This window comes from Humulus lupulus, chromosome 3, assembly GCF_963169125.1.
Source record: "Humulus lupulus chromosome 3, drHumLupu1.1, whole genome shotgun sequence".
In the NCBI taxonomy this organism is placed as follows: domain Eukaryota; kingdom Viridiplantae; phylum Streptophyta; class Magnoliopsida; order Rosales; family Cannabaceae; genus Humulus; species Humulus lupulus.
The window spans coordinates 139,167,192-139,179,219 of NC_084795.1; the positions used below are offsets into that span (position 1 = coordinate 139,167,192).

A 12,028-nucleotide genomic window follows, 5' to 3' on the forward strand; every position below is an offset into this window, starting at 1 on the left:
TTGCAAGTTAGGTTGTGCTTGGTGGCGCTACCATTTTTGAGGTATCCTACTTCTGTTTCCCCCTCGTAGTCCACATATTCGTTATTGACTGAGATACTGATTCATTGTCCTCGGTTGCCAGAGACATTTCTCTTGTTGGCCCCTTGGATAGGGTTTCTGTGAGGCTGGCAAAGTGCCCGCAGGACACCATCTCCAGGCCTAACGCAGTCTGTCACAGCGCGCTTGCGCAGAATGCCCTAGGCTCAACAGATGCTAGCGACCTGGCGGTATCCTCAGGCCCCACGCTCTTAGTTATCATTGGCCCATCTCGGGGCCTAAATGGGCTCGAAAGCCCGATGAGTTCTCTTCCACCCTTGCGCGGGATCTTCATTGACTTTGCCTTTACCACGATACTGTGGTGCAGGCGAGGCTTCAACTCCAGCTGGGTGCGGAGGTGGCACGCCAGCTGGCGGATCTTGCGCGCTGTCAGTGGGGTGCTCGAGAGGCACACCCACTGGTTTAATAGGCGGCCTTCCAGCTGGGTGCGCAGGTGGCACGCCAGCTGGTTGCCTAAGTGGCATCTCGCCATGGGGGTCCAGTCGTAGCCCTTGGGCTGCCAGAGTAGCCTTCATGACGTTAGCAATCTCCTGTAGGGCGACGATACTCCCCTCTTGGGCATCGATTTTCTGATGTTGGGTGGCGACTTGGTCTCTAAGAGCCACCACCTCCGGCGGTTCCTCCGCGTCCATAGGATGAGGATAATCATCTTCATAAAACTCTTCGTCTTCATCGTCGTAGTCAGTGTTTTCATCGTAATCCTCCTGGGCCACCTCCAGGTATTCTAGCGGAGGTGGTCGGCTGGTTTTCCTCCCTCAGCTCTAGTGGGAGGAGCGACGTCGTCTGGAGCGTTTCTTCTAGTGGTCACCATGACTGAATCTTCAAAGCTTTCTTCACAACTCTCAATGAAAGCACAAAAAAGTTGATTGGTTTTTTCGCTATCAACTAATTAACACAAGAACTTAAAGAAATGCAGATGGAAGATACACATTTACATGGTTCAGGTTATAAAACAACCCTAATCCACTAGACTTTAGTATTGGTGTTCTTGAAGCTTGAGATGACAAGCTTCAAAGGAGGTTTTCTCAAGCAGCATATATATCGCTCTTAGTACAAAAGTGGGATCAAAAGTCCAAAATCCAAAAAAAAATCCCTTACAATGGATGCCCTAGCCCTATTTATAGTGGCTGGGGACAATTAATTCTTTTAATGAGGATTTATTACAAATACTCCTAATCATTTGAGAGTTTAATGCTAATTAACACATTCAGGTGCCCTAATTAAGGTGGTGGGCCCAGGCGGCACACGGGGCCCAATTCGTAGGTTGCAACCCACTACCTTACATGAGACACGCCCCCTAACACTACCAGAATGCAGTTGCACGTTTCCCATGTTAGGCGGTGCATTGAGACATGCCAATTTTCGAGTGTACGGGCTCGACACCACTACTCGAGACACAAAAAGATGTCAGATGGCCGCTTGCGGTACAAAGCTGCAGCGACTGACATCTGGCGTTCCCTCTAGGTGCCGAGGACAAACCCCTAGGCCTGGAGGACTAACTAATCAAGAAGACGGGAGGACCATAATGGATGCCCTCCGGACGTGGCCTAACTTGAAGACATCCACACCTAGAAACGGATAATAACATGTTGGGAGGAATCTATGCTCCGAGGAGCTATAGGCGATCTCTACAAGACTTCATTAGCTCCCGATGAGCCTAATCACTTTTCTAATGACTGCCACGTATCCAATGATGAAATCATAGACAACAATATTATTATAATACTGATATTTTATAACATTTGAATTTATATTAATATAATTAATAAATATCTAGTCTAATATTAAATGTTATTATAATAATGATATTTTATTACATTTGAATTTATATTATTATAATTAATAAATATCTAATAATATTTTATAATATTTGAATTATATTAATAAAATTAATAAATATTTATTTTTAATTAGTTTTAAAAATATATTTTATTAAATATTTAAAATATTCCATTAAAGAAGTTAACAAAAAGAAACAATTAAAACAATTTTTTTTATTATCAATACATTTTTTATATAAAAATAATAGTGCTAATTTTATTTTGGCAAAAAAAAAAAAGTTGAGGAAAGAGTGATAGTTTTCACCGTTTGACTTGAGATGGAAATTATCATATGGAGGGTTATGGTACGTAAGATAGTGATTATTTTGGGAAATTAGTGGGGTGGGAAGGTCATTGAGTAGCTTAAGAGGCATTTAAGAGGTGACGTGCTGGGAATTTTCGGTTAAGCTCAGAAAGTAGACATTATTACAGCTCCTTAGATTAATATAATTTTTGGTTACCATTCTTGTGTTGTCGTTGAATGTGGGATTTTCAATTTTATTTTTATTGGTTGATCAATTGAGATGCATATAGTTTTTAGCTCAACCAACTCAATCGCAGGGACCACAAAGTAGGCTGAATAATAAATTCACCGATCTCAGGGAGGAGAGATGTCACGTGTAACTCTCACAGTCTCACTCCATTTTCAAGTGGGCCTCCCTCACCATCTATTTTCATGTCTCGATGACATTGGTCTACTTTTCAAAGACCAAAGTTCACTTCTTTATTTTAATAGTACTATGCCCACTTACTAGTTTTTATTAAAACCATAATTGAACGAATAAATCTAATGTTATTTATTTTCATAATATTATGTAATCCCAATAGGTCCCATGTTTAAACTTTTAGTGAAAGCTGAAAAAATAATCTTTGCTCACGAGTCAATCTACAGCTTTGGTGTGCTTTTTCACTTCCTTTTTGTTTGCCTTTCGTGTTAATAATTTGGTGTTATCATTAAGAGCTTTCTGAAAGTACTAGAAACAAAGGAGGCTTATTACTGTGAAAAAGAAACAGTGTGAGTAATAATTGAAGTACAGGAAACTAAAGACGAAGAATAGAAGAGAACACATGCACTTGTCTTCTATTCTTTTGGTCACATTTTTCATCAAAAGTAAATCTTTCTTCCTTTTTGTCTTCTTCTTTGTGGGTATTTTTTTAATAACCTTTTCTTCTCCTTCTTCTCATAATCTTTCGTCTTTTTGTATAATACAGTGGGGGGGATCTACCTTATGCTACTTGTACTAAGGCCATGGTGGTAGCTCATTTAGTAATTTGAGCTTCTTGTCAAGACTTTATGGGAGAATCAATAGTGGATCTTCCAATTGATTCAGATAAGGTACATACTGCATACTCTTTTGTGATTAGATTTGTGAAATAATGACCGATTTGTTTAATGTGACTGCAATTATTGCTTCTCTTTTCCACATATTTGCTTTTGTTTCCTTCTGGGTTTTCTTTTCCCTATCAAAACTTCAGTTGTGAGGTGTTGTGGGTTGTCAATCTTTTTTATTTTTTGGATTTTGGTTTTTTGTTATTGTTGTGTAAACAGATGGGGGAGACAAATGCCTCTCACCCTGTTCTGGATGTTTCGGTCTCATTCGGTAGGTTTGAGAATGATTCATTGTCATGGGAGAAATGGTCTGCATTTTCACCTAACAAGTACTTGGAAGAAGTTGAGAAGTGTGCCACGCCTGGTTCTGTAGCTCAAAAGAAGGCATATTTTGAAGCCCATTACAGGAAAATTGCAGCTCGGAAAGCTGAGCTTTTGGAACAAGAGAAGCAAGCTCAGAATGATTTTGTGGGGTCTGAGGATCCGAATGGGAGAGATCTGATCACTGACAACAATTTTACCCATCATGCCGATGCCGAATATGATGAGTCTGAAGACCTAAGTTCAGCTGAGGAAGTTAAGCAAGAAGCCAGTTTGACCGACGAGGAGGATTTTATCAATGGACTTGATCTGAAAGAGGATGTTATAACCTGTCAAGAGAGTGAAAACCCAGTGGTTGAGAGAGGGGAAGAACTTGATATCAAAGGAGAAGCAGCTGTTTTGGTGAAAGAAGAGGAAGACATTGAAGTTGGCTCTCAGGTCAATAAGGAAGTTTTGGAGTGTAAGGATAATGAGTTGGGATATGATTCAAAGGGTAAAGAAGAGAATGTGAAATCGGATAAGCAGAATGAATCTCAGAAGGTGAAGACGTTAGTTCTTGAATTTAGTTTTGTTCATACTAACATTATCAGTTTAGTTGAATTCATTGTCTTATAACTTTGTGGTTTTGATTGGTCTAGGTTACTGCTACGAATAAGGAGAGAAATGTAGGAAGTGTAAAGAAGAAACAGGCATCGCCAATAACTAGAACACCAAAGAGTTCTTCTGCCAGAGTGTCAAAGCCCATATTGAATTCCTATACTCCTAAACATTCAAAACCAATACCAAGTTCCAGTACCCCTAAGGTGTCAAAGCCAATACCATGTTCCAGCACCTCTAAGGTGTCAAAGTCAATCCCAAGTTCTAATACCGCTAAGGTGTCAAAGCCAACACCAAATTCCATTACCTCTAAGGTATCAAAGGCCATATCAAGTTCGAGTACCTCTAAGGTATCAAGGGCCACATCAAGTTCCGGTGGGATATCTGTTGTGCAATCTTTAGCAAAGAAGGGCAGTTCCAATACTCCATTTTTGCAGAGGAACACAAATCCTTCTGATGGAGAAACGAAGAAGTTTGTTTCTAATTCTCTGCATATGTCACTCAGTTTGGGCCCTACTAATACAAGTACAAACTCTGATTCACCTACTGTTACCACAATTAGAAAGTCTTTATTCATGGAGAAAATGGGGGATAAGGACATTGTGAAACGAGCATTTAAAGCATTCCAAAAAAATTTCGACCAATTGAAATCCAATGATGAAGATGGATCTCCACTACAAAAGCAGGTTTGTCCATTTACCATGGTCTTCTTTTGAATTCACAAAGTAGTTTAATTTTTCATTAACAAAAATACTTAATTTAAATTTTCTTATAACTTGTTTTAATACTTAATTTGGACTTTTTCTTGTTTTCTACACTCAGATGCAGGGGTCAACAAATAGTACAGCACCAAATGTTTCCACTTCTATGACTCCAAGAAAAGAGAATGGAGGGTAAAGTCTAAAACTTATAGTTTGTCCTAAATGATGAATGTATTGACAATTTCAATTTGACATTAGTGTTCTAACTGTTTACATTATCATTGCTATGCCAAAGTAGGTCACTTAGAACAGAACGTCTTGATAAACAAAGTGCCAAGACTCCTCCATCCTCGTTTCGGCCGAAAAGTGTTGAAAGAATAGAGAGACGGAAAGAGGTATCCACTAATAATCTCATTTCTTTTCCATCTCACAAAATAGATGCTCATTTGTCACATGCATTATTGATCTCTTTCGACAATCAATTACAATTTATTCACGTTCCCACATATCTTATCTTTTCTCTTCTGATTATTTTTGGTTTTTGAAGAGATTGCAGGAAAAATCCAATGCTGGTGAGGCGGACAAAGCAAACCTTCAATCAAGATCAAAGGTCCAACTTTATACATCTTGTATACATCATTTTAGGAGAACCTATATTATTTATCTTCGGTAACATTACTAAAATGAAAAAGAAAAAGAAAAAAAAGTTACTTAAAATAAAGAGGAGAATCAACCTTTTCTCCCTTCCTCTATGATTGCAGTTGCCCTTGTATCTCATAAAGTAACATAAAGCCAGAATATCTTTAGTTCTAGAATTGAATTGATTGTCTTTCAGTCATCATTTGGTATTAGTTACTGCTACCATCTTAGAATTTGGACCTCAAAATCTTGTTTTTAGTGCCTGTAATAATGTCTTAATGACTTCTGCTCATTACAGGAGCAAAAGGAGGCAGAGTTAAAAAAACTAAGGCAGAACCACAACTTTAAAGCCAGTCCTATGCCAGCTTTCAATCGGGGACAAAAAATGTCAAAAAGCACTTCAGAGAAGGTATAACTTACTCTTGATCACTTATCATATCTGATTGCAAATTATTAGAATTAAAATTCCGTGCCATATGGTTTCATTGTTATGAAATTTTACATATTTTATTATCTTGTCTTTGATCTATACAAAACTGTGCTTCTTTATTTCTACTTAAATTTGGTAAAATCTGTATTTGTTCCCAACAATATCCCCATAATCATTGTAGTTAGAAATGGTGAGCCAGAGACCTTCTAGAAATTTGATTATGCCACTCGATAGACAACTTGAGTAAAATTTCCAATCCTTGGCAGTTAATAATTGTCACATTGAAATGAACAGATCATATCATCATCACAGTCGTTGCAATGGCCCCTCTTTCAAAATAATTTTTCATTATGCTTTTTTATTATTTTATTTTACATGTCCCTCGTCCCAAACCTTCTATTTGAAAGCCACATATTATGAGGGAGAGAAATAAAATGAAGTCCCTTCATATTCTTTTTGTTTTGATTCTAAAGGAAAATGATGGATTTTTTTTTTTTTTTAAGAAAAACTATAACAAAAACTTTATCCAAGCTTGGAAGAGTTAAAATTATCTCAAAATTCTTGAGAAAGTCAAAATTTTCAAAATAATTTTTTATAAATAGTTGGAAAAATTGTGTTTATTATTATTTTTTTTATCCTTGTAGTTTTTCTCACAATGTTTTTCCACTACAAAATCCATAATTCAAACATAATCTGAAAGTAAAATCCTTAGGTGCATTTTATACCAGTACTTAAAGTGTTCCCATAATCTAATCAAGCTAGAAATTCCATGCTACTTTCTTACCTTCCAAAAAGTATGTACTGGTTTCCTATGAATTGTGAACGTCTAATTCACCTGTATTAGTCTTGAAAAAACGTTCATTTAACATCTCTAATATGATTCACCTGGTTGACAAAAACTCAACGCAATTCAAGCACGTTTTTGAAATCGAATCTAATCATGGTTTAAGGTCTTTATTGCATCGAATCTTCAAGGCTAGAATCTGCTGTTTTCAATTACTGAGAACAATAAGATAGATATAAGAGAATGAGTTACAGCTGTGTTCATGAAGTTCTCTATGGGACTGGAACTGGATTATTAAAATTTGTTTGGTGCATATTGCAGATGTCTTCCAAGAGTGAGATTCGTTGATGAGGATGAAAAAAAGTCAACCAAAAAGTACTTGTATACTTCTGAGACGAAGGTAGCTGCTATATTGGGTGATAAGGAAGATGTATCTAAAAGAATTTCTTCTGATCAAGGTGTTCATGCCTATAGGTATCGATTGCTTTTTTGATGTAAAGCATTGACAGATATGATTTTACACTCGGAATCTATGTTCAATGGCCAAAAAACAGGACAAGTCCTCGGTCAGTTGGTCTTCTTGTATTGGTGGGGCACTTAAAATGTGAACGAGAAAGCTATTGGGCCAATAGTACTGCCTTTTCCCCTTCAACTTACTCCTTCCTTGTTATCCCCAAATTTTCCCAACTCATGTATAATAATTAAGAGAATGATTTTTCCTTTTTTAGTGGGGTTGTTGCGTAGGGGAAATAAAAGTGTTGTGTATAAGTAGTTGTGATCTTTGAATGGATTCATATCTGCATCTGGTACTTACTTGCATACAAGTTTATCTTCTCTTTTCCCTTTTACCCTTTTTTATTAAAAAAATGATGATTTTTTTTGGTGAGAACTCATAGTTTTGGTAAATGCGTGTGATAATTCTTGTGTTCTCACGCATGATGCGAGAACTGTTAAGACTGTTTTTATCATGGGAAAAAGTCAATGGATTAGGAATGATTCCGCAGCTCAAAGAAATCTGTAAAAAAAATTTGGGCTGTACAAAAAGGTTGGAAGTAAAAAAATGAGTATGATGTTAATATAGAATATAGTATTGGCTTAGGGACCGAAAGAAGAAATGGTGTATTCATGCTTTGTCATAGGTTGGATTGGAATTGTTGGCTAATAAAACGCGGAGTGAAACTATCCTAAAGTTGACTAACGACGTACTCAACTTTTGATAATTTATAGTTGGGAGTTGGGACAATCCTCAAGCGTATTGATATTCAACCCAACAAAGTCAAATAAGCTCAGTAGTATTATATATTTGATTTGATGTTATACCTCCATCTATAAGAAATGGACTCGGTTTGAAGTATAGAAAGCAAAATTCAAAATACCATTAAGCTCAAAGGAACATGTTGCATTCTTTATGTATATATATATAAACAATTTGCAAGATTATGTCAAAAAGTACAATTAGTTGTTAGAAGGAACTAAAAAAACAAATGGTGTTGACTTGAGACACTCCGATGCTCTTTAATTGAAAGTGTACAAGTTCTCATTGGTTTCTTAAACTGGTAAATTATTGGCTGTGAAATCGTCAATGCCATCGTTTTCTTCGTTATGATTTGTATTGTTATTAAGGCTTAACAAACACCAAAGGCAGTGGTTAATAACAGCTACATTAGTTATGCTTATGAGTACCAATGAGTGATTGACCTAAGCAGAGTTAGCACGTGGGTCGTTTTCTTCTTTATTTATTTATTTATGTAGATGATTGTGCTAATTCATTGTTCTTTGTAAACAAACTATACTACTACACAGTGTAAGGATATATGCGATAATACAATTAAGGAAAATTAGAAATCTAGGAGTAATAATAGAATCCACTTGTAGAGATAGTGGTCATAAAGTTCCAGCATTAGTTACCAAGGTTGATTAAGTTTAAGCAATGCTTAAACTTGTTCACAGGTAGCACCTTAGTCCCTATATCAGCAGGATTATCCTTAGTATCAATCTTGTCCAATAATATCACATTTTTTTTCTTTCTTATCAAGAACACACGAATGTCAATGTATTTGCTCTTTTTGCGGTAAAATGGATTTTTACAGAGGTGAATTGAAGAGCGATATCTGAGAATATCTTTGCTTTTCCTTCATCATCTTTAGCTCTTGTAGCACTCCTTGTAACCATATTGCATCTTTGAATTCTTCGGTGGTGGCCATGAACTCAGCTTCAGTTGTTGATAATGATACCATTAACTTTAGTTGGGATTTCCAACATATGTAATTTACATTTATTGTGAATACATATGAAGTAGTTGACCTCCTTGTATCCTTGTTGCATAGTCTGCATCTACAAATCCTTCAAGTGTAACTTTGTGATCCATCTGCTTGTATCTCAGTCCCATCTTAGTAGTTCCCTTTAGATATCTAAGAAGCCACTTAAGAGCATTCCAATGCTCTAATCCAGGGTTGGTCATAAACCTGCTGAGAATGCTTAGAGCATGTGCTATCTCTAGTCTAGTGCCGACCATGATGTACATTAAATACCCTAGTGCCATAACATAAGCGAATTTTGCAATTTCGTCTGTCTCCTTGATTTTCTTTGGAGTTTGATCTTTTGAAAGTACAAACTGTCCTCCTAGAGGTACTGAAACACTCTTTGAATCATGCATATTAAATCTCTGAAGTACTATTTGAATATAGCTTGTTTGTTTAAGATTCATAATCCCATTTTTCTGTTCCTAGTCACTTCTATACCAAGTATCTTTTGGACTTGACCGAGCTCCTTCATTTCAAACTCATATTTCAGCTTGTCTTTGATGCCTTTTATCATTGTCTTGTCCTTTCCCATAATGGGCATATCATCTACATACAGTAAGATGAAAAAGTAATGTAGTTTGCTCAAGATTTTAGTAGTATAAGCAGTGATCAAACTTCAATCTAATAAATCTAATGTCTTGAATATAGGTGTCGAATCTCTTATTCCATTGTCACGGTGACTGTTTGAGTCCATATAGTGACCTTGTAAGCTTGCACATCATCTCTTTGTTGCTTGGTTCCACCTGAAAACCAAGTGATTGATGCATGTAAATGTCCTCCTCTATAAAACCATTTAAGAAGGCAGTCGACATCAAGCTGCTCCACTTCTAGATTTTTTTGTGCTACAAGTGACAATATCAATCTTATAATTTTATATTTTACTGCAGGTGAGAACACTTCAGTATAGTCGATTCCTTCAACCTGAGTACACCTGTTTTCTATGAGCCTTTCTTTAAACCTCAAAGGCTCATCTTTACTCAAACCTTCCTTCACCTTAAAAATCCATTTACATGAAATCACTTTCTGATCTTTTGGTTTTGCAACTAAATCTAATGTTCTATTTTTTCTCAATGAACCCATTTCTCCCTTCATTTATTGACTCCATTCAGTCTTGTTTTTTCCTGAAAGAGCCTCTTCAACACTGTTGGGTTCTGGTATGTTGATTTGCTGCACTACTGCAAGTGCATATGCCGCCAAGTCAGCTTCGGCATATCTTTCTGGAGGTTGTATGACTCTTCTCTCTCGATCTCTTGCCAGTTGAAACTCAGACAGATCAAGTTGTTATTCTGTTGCATCTAGCTTAGTTTTGGCTTTACTTTGGTCATTTATATCAGCAATAGCTTGAGTATTTCCTTCAAAGTTTCTCAGCTTTACTTCAAACTCAGGCATGTTCATTTTACTCTTGTTCCACCTGCATCATTTGAAACACTACAACACTCGGCTTTCAAGTGAGGAAAATCATGCTCAGTAAAGATAACATTTCTTGAAATTATAATTCTAGGCTTACCATTTTGATTTACACAAAGTCTATACCCTTTAGTTCCTATAAGGTAACAAAGAAAAAATTCCTTGACAGATCTAGTGCCTAGTTTATCATTGGACTGGTGTGAATATGCTGCACAACCAACTAGCCCCACACAGGGAATTCGCAAGACTAACCAGTCTCACCCCACCCGGGGCCCACGCACACTTTGCCTCGCCCATCTCACTGAGGGGCCAACAGACCCGTGCCTAAGTGCTGCGCACCTAGGCGCCTCACCCACCAGCTGCACGCCAGGTCCGTGCCTCATAGGAGGGCCTCGCGTGCCCAGGTCAATGGCTTGCAGGAGGGCCTCGTGTGCCTAGGTCCGCGTCTCGCAGGGAGGCCTCGCCTGCCGAAGTCCGTGGCTCGCAGGAGGGCCTCGCGTGTCCAGGTCCGCGTCTCGCAGGGAGGCCTCGTGTGCCCAAGTTCGTGGCCCGCAAGAGGGCCTCGTGTGCCCAGGTTTGCTTCTCGTAGGAGGGCCTCGAGCGCCCAGGTTCGTGCCTCACGAGACAGCCTCGCGTGCCCAGGTCCGTGGCTTGCAGGAGGGTCTTGTGTGCCCAGGACTGCATCTCACAGGGAGGCCTCGCGTGCCCAAGTCTGTGGCTCGCAAGAGGGCCTCGCATGCCTAGATCCATGGCTTGCAGGAGGGCCTCGCGTGCCCAGGTCCGCGTCTCGCAGGGAGGCCTCGTGTGCCCAAGTCCATGGCTCGCAGGAGGGCCTCGCGTGCCCAGGTTTGCATCTCGCAGGGAGGCCTTGTGTGCCCAATTCCGTGGCCTGCAAGAGGGCCTCAAGTGCCCAGGTTCGTGTCTTGTAGGAAGGCCTTGCGCACCCAGGTCCGCGCCTCGTGAGACAGCCTCACGTGCCCAGGTCCGTGGCTCACAGAAGGGCCTTGCGTGCCTAGGTCCGTGCCTTGCAGGAAGGCCTCGCGTGCCTAAGTTTGTGGCTTGCAGGAGGGCCTCGCGTGCCCAAGTCCGTGGCCTGCAAGAAGGGCTGCGTGTCAGCATCTTGCGAGCCTCGCTCATGTGCCCACGCCCAGCACCTCGCATGGTTCTCATGAAGCGCGCTTCGTGCACCACATAGCTACACCCCCGATGCACACCAACCAACTCTACGGTGAATCACACCAATAGGAATGATTATATTAGCGGAGAAGGGACTTTCAAAGGTAAAAGGGATAGGTGCCCTACGAGTGCAAAAGCCTACACGCGACTCAAAAGGATCGCACGGGTAAGAAGTACGTATTGGTGTATGACTCTGAGAACCCCAGGCATCTGATCCTCATATCCACGCCACACAGGTAGTGGTTGTACAAGTGAGGTGCCTGATGTGGTCCTTCTCAGCCAATCTCTGACATCCATCCTTGGAAAGTAGTGGAAGTACGAGGAATGGTGGCATGGTTTGCATGTCTCTGACCATATATCAGAGCCGACACCACAACTACCTGTGCCACTACGTCTGATGCCACTTCTCTGACACTTGTACCAA

At 39.4% G+C, this 12,028-nt stretch overlaps 1 protein-coding gene across 2 annotated transcripts; it reads left to right on the forward strand.

The window, feature by feature from the left end:
* The first annotated feature begins 2,819 nt into the window (after positions 1 to 2,819).
* Positions 2,820 to 7,542, forward strand: LOC133823178 (protein WVD2-like 7). 2 transcript variants are annotated; one of them, XM_062255796.1, is made up of 9 exons: positions 2,820 to 3,027; positions 3,129 to 3,252; positions 3,466 to 4,107; positions 4,206 to 4,850; positions 4,987 to 5,057; positions 5,164 to 5,260; positions 5,422 to 5,475; positions 5,803 to 5,913; positions 7,040 to 7,542. In XM_062255796.1, the coding sequence occupies exons 2-9, from the start codon at positions 3,211 to 3,213 to the stop codon at positions 7,064 to 7,066; spliced, it is 1,689 nt and encodes a 562-aa protein (XP_062111780.1). In that variant the 5' UTR covers positions 2,820 to 3,027; positions 3,129 to 3,210; the 3' UTR covers positions 7,067 to 7,542. The 2 variants fall into 2 exon arrangements, with proteins under 2 accessions (XP_062111780.1, XP_062111779.1); XM_062255795.1 differs by having other exon boundaries at positions 2,832 to 3,027; positions 5,413 to 5,475.
* The last annotated feature ends 4,486 nt before the right edge of the window (positions 7,543 to 12,028 follow it).

Bases quoted from the DNA above. Each gene is read 5' to 3' on its own strand.
- LOC133823178 (XM_062255795.1), top strand. From the start codon at position 3,211: ATGGGAGAATCAATAGTGGATCTTCCAATTGATTCAGATAAG. The intron at 5,058-5,163 runs GTAAAGTCTAAA...ATGCCAAAGTAG, and splicing joins CCAAGAAAAGAGAATGGAGG to GTCACTTAGAACAGAACGTC. The intron at 5,914-7,039 runs GTATAACTTACT...TGCATATTGCAG, and splicing joins CAAAAAGCACTTCAGAGAAG to ATGTCTTCCAAGAGTGAGAT.